The sequence below is a fragment of the Metopolophium dirhodum genome, chromosome 8 (assembly GCF_019925205.1).
Source record: "Metopolophium dirhodum isolate CAU chromosome 8, ASM1992520v1, whole genome shotgun sequence".
Classification (NCBI taxonomy): Eukaryota; Metazoa; Arthropoda; class Insecta; order Hemiptera; family Aphididae; genus Metopolophium; species Metopolophium dirhodum.
The window spans coordinates 29,756,054-29,767,326 of NC_083567.1; the positions used below are offsets into that span (position 1 = coordinate 29,756,054).

General features: G+C 29.3%; 1 protein-coding gene across 1 annotated transcript; it reads right to left on the reverse strand.

Annotated features, from left to right (window-relative positions):
• Window positions 1-491: 491 nt before the first annotated feature.
• Window positions 492-3,188, reverse strand: LOC132950830 (52 kDa repressor of the inhibitor of the protein kinase-like). Its single transcript, XM_061022419.1, has 8 exons — window positions 3,051-3,188; window positions 2,844-2,965; window positions 2,282-2,638; window positions 1,704-2,197; window positions 1,477-1,635; window positions 1,185-1,377; window positions 698-1,026; window positions 492-622 (listed from the first exon to the last, which is right to left on the reverse strand). Exons 4-8 carry the CDS (start codon window positions 1,758-1,760, stop codon window positions 509-511), a joined length of 852 nt encoding a protein of 283 aa, XP_060878402.1. The 5' UTR covers window positions 1,761-2,197; window positions 2,282-2,638; window positions 2,844-2,965; window positions 3,051-3,188; the 3' UTR covers window positions 492-508.
• Between the last annotated feature and the right edge of the window lie 8,085 nt (window positions 3,189-11,273).

Consider the following 11,273-nt stretch of genomic DNA (forward strand, 5'->3'; position numbering starts at 1 on the left):
TTTTCCATCTTTGACCCACGCGTAGCATACCAAATGTACGATTAAGAAAACACTAAAATGATTGTGCGTGGGTCAGAGAGAGAAATAAATGGTGCGCTAAAAATCTGACATTCTCTTCAGTGGCGTATTTAGGATTTTCTTGAGGGGGGGGGGATATAGAAATTAGAAATACATTTTCAAAGAAACCAGTTATGCAAGACTTTTTTTTTTTTGCTAATCCCTAATTTTTAATCACTAATCAAGTATAGGTATTTTAAAAGACAATATTAATCAATGAATAGCATTTTAAGTTTAACATAATAATCTAATGAATAAAAAATATATTAATAGCTTAATATAGATTTATAATAATCAACACAATGAAATAAATTTATAAAATATTTAGCTAATTAATAATTTGTTCTGTAAAAATGTAAAATATCGTATAATTATATTGATCATTGATATCTATTATCTACATAGGTATATATAACACATAGGCAGATATAGCCATTTATTTGCAGTGATTTTACAAAACAAACTCCAGTCTTCTATTTTTCAGAGACAATTCATCAATGACTTCATCTGGTGTAATCTTTGTTTCTGTATGGCATGCTAATAGAGCCAATCCATTCAGTCTAGTCTATAATAACAATGAAATACACAATTTTATAAATACTTTCAATAATATATCATAATTTAAAATCTGCAAATTTACTTCATTCATACTATTCCTGAGATAAGTTTTAATTCTTTTTAAATTAGAGAATGATCGTTCAGGAGTTGTTGTTGACACTGGAAGCGTACAAAATATTTTTATCAACATGTAAATGTTGGGATAAAATTCTTTATCACAAATTTCTAATGCCTGTAATCCTGAACTAAGAATGATATTATCTGTAAATAGTTTTGTTTTCCACATATTGAATTCGGCTATGCTATTGAATTTATCTACAACGGGTGAATATATGTTCACAAGCTTATTAAATTGTTCTCGGTCATTTATCTCTAGTGGCAATGGCTGGGTTTTAAAAATGCAATCGAACCCTATAACAGTAAATATCAAATAATAAAATACTTTGGCAAATTAGTTATTTATATAGCTATTCAGTATTTGTACTTATATTATAATTTATAATAATATAATGTCAATAGAGATTTTTTTTTGAAAATATAATATAAAATATGTAATAACTAGTTTATACCTTCAAAAAAACTTTTATGATTTATAAAACGCTCAGTAAGTTGTGATATAAAGTAATCAATATATGGTAAAAATACTGTTACACGATAGTATTGTTCGGTAGAATGATTTTGTAAATTTGGATTAGCTCTATGTGTTTGTTTAGAAGAAATTCTTTTCTCTAGCAATTCAATTCCAACATCATCTGCCATTTTCTGTAATATATTAATAAATATTTGGGGGTATATTTATGATGTAGGTACATCATAAATATTATTTTAAATATTAAACAGTATATTAAAGTAAAAGATTACTTTGACATTATTATAGATAATTTTGAATTCTATTTCATTATTTTCTCTGATACATTTTAAAGTAGCTATTACATTTTCTACTATGAGTATTGTCTTTTTCAAATCAATTTGAACTTTTTGCAATTGTTTACACAGCGGAAGTCCATAAGAAAATAATACCTAAAACAAAATTTAAAAATAACACAATATATGTACCTAAATGTATATAAAATAGATATTATCTGAACCTTTATAACAATCAAAGAAATCATAAACTCTGAATCTTTTAACGCTTTCTGAAGCATTTCAGCATCTGTTGATTCTTTCCAATCAGATATAATGTCTAACGCATTGAGAACAAATGAAAATAGTTCAGAAAAATCATTTACAGAATCATAACGTTGAATCCAACGAGTAGCACAAAGCCGTTTGAGTTGTTTTACTTGGGGTGCATTATTTGAATTCTCAATGGTATTTAAAAGAACAGAATTTCTTTTAGGGGTATTGAAAAAATTATAAACTTTTTCGATCACCCCCAAACAATTTCTGATAGGTTTTATGCCACTAGCTGTTGAAACAGCTAAATTCAGCGAATGTGCTGCACAATGTACATATTATATAGCGTTGGGGTATTTAGATTTCACAATAGTCTGTACTCCTTTAAATCGACCAGCCATATTACTGGCCCCATCATAGCCTTGGCCATATAAATAATTGCAATCAATTCCACATCTGTTTAAGCCTACCAACAAAAAAATGTAATTAAATAATATAAATAAATAAAGTGAATAAATAAATAAATCATAAATGTGTTATTTACAATTACCATTTAATATTGAGTTAGCCAAGTCATAACCAGTCAAGCTATCAATTTCAAAAAATCGTAAAAAGTTCTCATGCAACTTATTGTTTTTATCAATATATCAAACATATATACTGAGTTGCTCTTTAGTCGATATGTCGGTTGTTTCATCAGCCAGAACAGAGAAACATTTAGATTTATTAATCACATTAACTAGTTTCCTTAGTAAAATTGTGTTACATGACTGAATTATTTCATTTTGTATAATTGGACTCGTATATTTATTACGTTTCCCTGAACCCTCAAGAACATTACGCAAAAATTCATCTCCTTTTGCTCTGTACTTGAGAATACCACGGAAATGGCCTTGCCTTGAATCATCTAAAAAATAAAAGTTAAAAGTTGCAAACAATAATAACATGTTTTTTACAATAATAATTGTAAATCCATAATTAGCATGACTGGAGCATTATTGTCCAATAGTTATATGACATTGATAATTCAGTTTAATTATACTTAAGTATTATTATTATTAAATGGTAAAAGTTTATACAATTTAGTTTTTAGTTTCTATATTTATGCTTACCATCTACTAAGATATCACCAAAATCTCTATGTCCTCTCAAAGCCAACTCTTCTTTACCACATAGAATTATACACTCAATAATTGGTCCTATTTTCCTTCTATTTTCTTCAATTTGTACCATTCTAAACAAATTCACAGAATCAATGTACTTCAAAAATTTAAACTTTAAAGTAAGGGTTATCATATTATGCATTTAATATTACCTACCTATTATTATCTATGCGTTCTATTATAGACAGTTCCTTTTTTTCTATTATTTTAAAAAGTGTTCAGAGTCTAGAACAGACAATGTATGATATTTCAAACTTCCACGAGCCCGAAAAGTCTAAAAAAAAATGTATTAAATATTTTAGCAAATGTCTCTGGAATAAATCATTTAAATTATCAAACCTCTTTTGCCTTCTTCCAGTTGCTGAAAGCAACAGTAACAAGGCTACCCAAAGGCTGGCTTCCAACACCACCATTTTTTGCAAACAGTACACAGTATTTACAGGATGTCCCATTTTTGACATTTGAATACGCCAGCCAATTAAATTCTTTTAGCCATTTATGCTGAAATCTTAAGCCACGTTTTTCATATTTTGCAAGCAATGGGAATTTATATTCAACATCTGGTACCCATAGATTAGTTAGCACCTTGAATAAATATCATTTTAAATAACAAACTAATTATTTTTAATAAATATTATAAAATTAAATTTAAAATATAGACATTAAATAAAAATAAATATGCATAATTTAAAAAAAATACTAATTCAATAAATATTAATGTGTTAAGTATTGAAATAATTTATCAACTAGTATGTAACTTACAAGCTTTTTATCAGCATCTGTTAAAGATAAACATTCTACAAAATAACCTATGTCATTAGCATTGCCGAGCGTTTGATTATTTTCACAAATAAAATCATCCTTTAATCAATAATTGAAACATATTATTATATTAATGCCACAATAATAACTAGAATATATTAAACAATTTTTAAGCCAAATTATTAAATTGTATTTGTTTCCATATGTCAAGTAAAACATGCTATTTGAAGCTAATAAATATATAATAATATATAATATAAATAATATAATGCCTAAATAATTTAAGAGATCTATTTAAGTGAGTTATAAATTTATAAGCTGTGACCACTGATCATAAAAGCATATAAACCTATATAAGCATAACTAATTTAGTTTTTTTTTAAGAATAACAAAGTAAACAAATTTGAAATTTGAACAATTAACTTTTTATATATTCAATGAAATAATTAATTACTTGCTGTAATCGTGAATTCGATGCCTCACTAAAACTTTCTAAAGAATTTGTGGTACATGCAGACTTGTTTACTTCTGTAATTTTTCTTACTGGTGAGTTCACCTAAATATCACAAAAACTTGAATTTACATTTCAAATTTCACAAAAATTAGCTCTTACTTCAGTCTCGTTATTTTCATTTTCTCTTCGAATTTTTTTATTGCTTGTGAAAAATGATAACAAGGTATTCTTTTTTGATGTCATTGAAAAAAGTAGGTAAATTATATTGAAAAATAAAATACCGTATATAAATAAAAGTAAATTTGACCATAAAATATCACTTTCAATCACGAATTAATATAATATTTCTTAAATAGTTGTTTTAATACTCAATTTATTATCATTTGAGCAATGAAGTATAAACAGAACACCGAATAGTATGCATAGATTAATGATTATCATAAACAATTACTGTGTAATAGAATATTACCTGCTATAGGTTAGGTATATTAGATCATATTATCAAAATATCGTACATTTGTTTATGATCTAATAATAGAATACATGACACTGTGGATACAAATCAGGGACAAACGTTATCATTTGTTCCACTGAGATAAGAGATTGTGTATAATTTTGCCTATATTCACTCCTCATTAATTATAATAATATCAGATTTCATACATCGTTATTCGTTAGTTGTGATTTGTGATTACTGATTACAGGTAATTACAGTTGCGGTTTGCATACTAGTAGGTATATTAAGGTTTATGGGAACAGACTAAAAAAAAAAAAGGCCAAGGGGGATCTATCCCCCATATCCCCCCCCCCCCCCGTAAATACGCCACTGATCCTCTTAAGTGTTATCAAGTTGAAGAAGCAGTTGATTGTTGACAATTTGACATTTAACATTAATTGTGGTAGGTATTATGATTGGACAAAAGTAATTAGCAGGGATGTGAATTTAATGCAATGAAAAAGTGTTAAATATTTGCCTGCATGTATGCACTAAAAACAGGCAAATATATGCACTGAAATATTCAAAAATATTCAAAAAAATACTGAATGAAAACGTTTTTATTTAAATTTTTTTAAATTAATAAATAATAATTCAAATTGGTTTACACAAAAAATTCTTTATTTACACACTTGGTAGGTAGGTATGTAGGTAGGTAACGGATGAACCGAAAATATAAAAACATTTTAAGAAAATAAGCATAAATACGAAGAAATCATGAAAACATGCAATTATTATATTAACTAACCAGAAAAAAACGCATATTGGTAACGGTGTTGTAATAATAGGGATCTCCCCAAAAAAATACGTACTAATAGTTCAAACAAATCATAAAAGCCAACTGTAATAAATATTAATTTATGAAAAAGTATATTAAAAAGCATTATTATTATAAATGAAACAAAACTATCAACTATGGACCGTGACATAATATAGGTATTTTTATATTTTTAGCTCCATAATTTCTGTTAAAATATTAGGAAAATGTATTAAGTACCGTAAAAGTGCTAAATTTGAGTTATTACTTAAAATATTATATTCATAACAAATTATAATAGAAGGTTAGGTACTGTTATTCCGCATACTTATTATAGTTTAATTTAACTACAACATTCTAGTAGAGTCTGATAAAATTTGGTTCCACGACTTTGATCATACAAACTTTAAATACTAAACTATGGGTCTGAAATTTAGTTTATATAGATCTAAATAATCCAAAATATATATTGCTTCAAAATATAAAAATAAAGTGTCTTGTATTGTAGTAGGTAGGTAACTATCAAAAAAAAAATTTAAAAAAATCATACTTGAAATCTATGTATAATATACGTATATTGTAATAAATGATCAAATGTTTACTATAGTACATTATAAAAAATTAACTTAAGTTCAATATAATACATTATAACAGGTGTTCAAATAAACATTTCATACCACAAATTTTGTTAATTCACACAGTCTCTCTTCAATTTTAAATTTTTCTTCAAATCATCTACAAAACATAAATGTTTAGTAAATCGGAAGACTTGATTAAGTATTTAATCATTTATCTAAAAGAGATGTGCCGGGTCGCCACATTAGTATATCGAGGGGCCATGGTGCAAGTGTCGTCCATAAATACCATAGTCCATAACATATATTATATTAGAAATACAAACTTAATATTTCACTAATAGTAAATATTATAAAAAAATATTACGAAATGTACTATACTCATATTATATTATGATTGTATTAGTTACAAACTCTTGAATTAAGAGTTATGTTTGAAGATTTAATTAATTTCCTAAAAGGAAATGCCTCAAGATTGCCTCAGTAGGTTAGGTTTACTAATCATTACTAACTATACAAGATACTGAAAATTAATGAAATCACAAATATTAGTACAATAGAGAGACTGTGCATTGATTTACAAATTTGTCTTAAATTTACTTTTTGCATAGAGAATATGAAGGTTGAGATATGAGATTGTAATGAAAATTAAACGCAGGGTGTTTTTGGTTGAATTGTTGTTGCGTTTATTCTCAAAAACTTATTATTTTTCATACAGACACAATTTTAATAATTTGTTGTACAGTATTTATTTTGAATTAATTAATTATACTCTTACGAGTGTACAGATAAAATAGTTTAATAAAGGATCACATAAAACATGGGTGGGGGGGGGGAAGGCGTGAACATAAAACTCACGGTTTTTGGTCGGGTGTTCATTATGACGGGATCAGTAGCACGGTAATATAATTATTACCGGCGTGAACAGCTGGGCGGCTTCAGCAGTGTGACTTGGCTCGGATGTCTGTATGCTGATAAAAAAAAAACGGCAAACGGTGTTGGACCTTTTACAATCTGTTCCGTTGGTGGTCGTACGTTGGTCGGATGGAACTGGCTGACTCGGCTCGGACGGCGGTGCTCAGTAACGGTGGACGCGTAACGACAATACCTCGCGACTCACTGCGGCGGTGGTGGAGGGTATATGCCGGGACAAACTGTAGAATGTCCGTTCGTGGCGGTATTAAAATACCGTCCGGCTCACTATTCGCTTTTTCTCAGTGGGGAGAATGATGATGATACGCTTTGCTTTGCTTTGAAGGTTATGCCGTTAACTATACCAGGGTTTTGCCTCTACTAGTAGGACGAAAGTTGGTGAGGGTGGTTATTTAAAATTGTTGGCCTACACATGATAGTGGGTAGGGTTTGCAATGATGATACGCTTTGCTTTGCTTTGGGAGGGGTGGCTATGCCGTTTACTATTCCAGGCTTGTGCCTCTACTAGTGGATGGATTTTGGGGTTGATTGGTAGGTTCAGTTATGTTAGTCAGTCCAATTTAATGGGTATGGTTTGAGTAAACGTTTGGTGGTTGGAGGGGAGTGGGTTTTACCTAAGAGGCGGATATGATCGTATTCGGAAAAAGAGTTTTTGTAGAACATTGTTTTTGATTGAGAGCAAATGGAATTTTGGATAGATTTGAAGTTGGCTGATTTTAAAAGGGCCGAGTTTCTAACGATAGTGGGCATACCGGTTATCGTGCGTATGCCGATTGATGATACGGCGGTCGGCGGCCTGTATTTATGTAGTACAATGCTTGCCGGTCCCGATTGGAATATCGTGTGACACTTCTCTGTGTTTTGTGATGCAGCTACAGGTTTGAAGTGTTCGATAGTATCCATCTTATAGTTTGAAATGCACTGATTATGAATATGTACTTTTTGTCCTTGTAATTTGTTATTTTCATAAGGAAATCTCAGTTTTTCCCGCGGGTGGAGCGCGTTCGGATAGCGCCATCTGTAGTTACGTGCGGCGGTTGCGTTCCGTCGGGGAATCCGTATTTCTGGGCGGCGGTCGATGGATAGCTGGTAATGATGAAAACTAGAGTGCTCCACTTAAAATTGGGCACTCTGTTTTTTATCATTACAAGATGGATAGAGATTCGTTGATCGCTTTTATGTGCTTCAAATTGTTTACACGAGTGAGCTGGGTATGGCTCCATCATAGATAATAAAGATATAACATAATGGATAGGACATAATAGTCTTATCAGCGGTCTGATCTTCGAGGGGAACAATTGAGGCCAAGTCGAGTATCGACAATCAATATAAAGGAGCCTCAATTGCCTTCCCTCCGGGAACGCGGCCTGAAATGTATTTAAAATAGGCGTGGACTATCCATATCTATGGGCTTCATCCATAGCATGGATTAAGGTGTCAACAAACAAAGGATCAACTTGATAATCAAACACTTAAGTTCGGCAACCTGAAACTCAGGATCTTTTTATTCAAAGTGTCCTAATAAGTCATAAGAAGGTTAGTTAGGTAAACCTATGGTTAGTTGAAGCTATGGTGCGATGATAGACGACTACAATCACTGGTCATTAGCTTTGCGATGATCTTTTCCTACAAACTATAATGGTATTCGATATTATAAACATAACAATGAAAGAAAATATTTAAATATTATTAATTTGGTTATGTTAGGTTAGGTTAGGATAGGACAGTAAATTAGACGTTAACTAATTATCATAGTTTTTAACACGGTCTTAAAGACTGTCAGCTAGAGTTGTACCAGTATAGTTATTAAAAACTTAAATACAGCCAACATTAAATAATGATTTTTTTAACACAACAAATTATAAAAGTATTTTAAAATATAACAAAATATAATTTTATTAGGATTTTATAAGGTTTTCAATGCTTACTTTACCTATTGTAAATAGAAAATGTATAAAATCAATAGTTTTAATTTAATATATAGTTTTGTGTTTTAATATCCTATTTTCAAAGAATTCTCAGGGTTTCCTTTCCACATTTTTTTACATTGTACTAAATCTAATTTTTTTCCGCACATATTTACAAAGACTAAAACTATGTTTTTATTTGCATTTAGACTTTATAGTTTGTAATTTAATATTGACTGTAGACCCAGCCAAACACAATATTATTTTAAATTAAACATTATTTTATGTCCTTCATAAATTACAATCTAATAGTAGAGTCCGTGCAGGACCTTTTTCTCATTTAATTTTTTTGCATCCTTTATAAATTACATTCGTTTTTATACATTTTCTTATACATGTATTACGGTGATACACCTCTGATCATAATAACTGTTCATATTATTATAATGTAAACAATACTTAGTTTTTGGATTGTAGTTAATATGTATTGCAGTATTTAGCTTCCAGCGTATTCTTTTGTTAAGTGTTATTTCACACAGATTTCTCAAACAATTTTTTTTTCAATTCATTGAACTCTAGTAGATTTTTATCTCTAAATATTTTTTAAGATTAACCGGCTATACCTGGGAGTACGCTGAGTACCCGTGTACTCCTAAAGCGTGTTCATAAAGTAAAATTTTTTCCACATTTTTATTTTTTGTTTTCTAAAATTCATTTGCCTGCGGGCACCAACACCTCTCTTCAATTTTTTTTTATGATTTTCATGGTAGCCAAATTTTTTAAACATTTAAAATGTTTTTCAACAATTACATCGGAATGTGTGTTTCTAAAGTAAATTTTTTTCCAATTTTTTTTTTTGTTTTCTAAAATCTATTTGCCTGCGAGCGCCACACCTCCCTTCAATTTTTTTTTTATGATTTTAACTTAAGTCAAATTTTTTAAACATTGACAATCTGGTACCCTTTGAATAATTCTCTAATGAACTAAATATTTTAAATAGTTTTTTCGGTTTAAGTTTCGGGACATTTTAGTTTGAACTTCGTAATGTGTGTATCTACTGTAATTTTTTTTTTTTGATTTCTAAAATCTATTTGCCTGCGGGCGCCCACACCTCCCTTCAATTTTTTTTTTTTTAGTACTGTAACTCTAGTTTGTATTGACTTGAAAATTGATAACTTGGTGCCCCACGATTAATCCTTCTTTAATGAACTAAATATTTTGAATAGTTTTTTCTAAATTTTTTCCAATTTTTCCAATTTCTAAATTCTAAAATCTATTTGCCTGCGAGCGCTAACACTTCCCTTCAATTTTTTTTTTATGGTTTTAACTCAAGCCAAATTTTTTAAACATTGACAATCTGGTACCCTTTGAATAATTCTTTAATGAACTAAATATTTTGAATAGTTTTTTCTGTTTAAGTTTCGGGACATTTTAGTTTGAACTTCATTATGTGTGTTTCTACTGTAAATTTTTTTCCAATTTTTTTTTTTGTTTTCTAAAATCTATTTGCCTGTGGGCGCCCACACCTCCCTTCAATTTTTTTTATTAGTACTGTAACTCTAGTTTGTATTGACTTGAAAATTGTTTAATGAACAAAATATTTTGAATAGTTTTTTCTAAATTTTTTTCCAAATTTTTTTTTTTGTTTTCTAAAATCTATTTGCCTGCGGGCGCCACACCTCCCTTCAATTTTTTTTTTATGATTTTCACTCTACCCAAATTTTTAACATTGACAACCTGGTACCCTTTGAATAATTCTTTAATGAACTAAATATTTTGAAAAGTTTTTTCTGTTTAAGTTTTCGGACATTTTAGTTTGAACTTCGTAATGTGTGTTTCTACTGTAAATTTTTTTCCAATTTTTTTTTTGTTTTCTAAAATCTATTTGTCTGCGGGCACCAACACCTCCCTTCAATTCTTTTTTATGTTTTCTAAAATCTATTTGCCTGCGGGCGCCACACCTCCCTTCAATTTTTTTTTTATGATTTTCACTCTACCCAAATTTTTAACATTGACAATCTGGTACCCTTTGAATAATTCTTTAATGAACTAAATATTTTGAAAAGTTTTTTCTGTTTAAGTTTCGGGACATTTTAGTTTGAATTTCGTAATGTGTGTTTCTACTGTAAATTTTATTCCAATTTTTTTTTATGTTTTCTAAAATCTATTTGCCTGCGGGCGCTAACACCTCCCTTCAATTTTTTTTTTTTGTACTGTAACTCTAGTTTGTATTGACTTGAAAATTGAAAACTTGGTGCCCCACGAATAATCCTTCTTTAATGAACAAAATATTTTGAATAGTTTTTTCTAAATTTTTTTCCAAATTTTTTTTTTTGTTTTCTAAAATCTATTTGCCTGCGGGCACCACACCTCCCTTCAATTTTTTTTTTATGATTTTCACTCTACCCAAATTTTTAACATTGATCATCTGGTACCCTTTGAATAATTCTTTAATGAACTAAATATTTTGAAAAGTTTTTTCTGTTTAAGTTTCG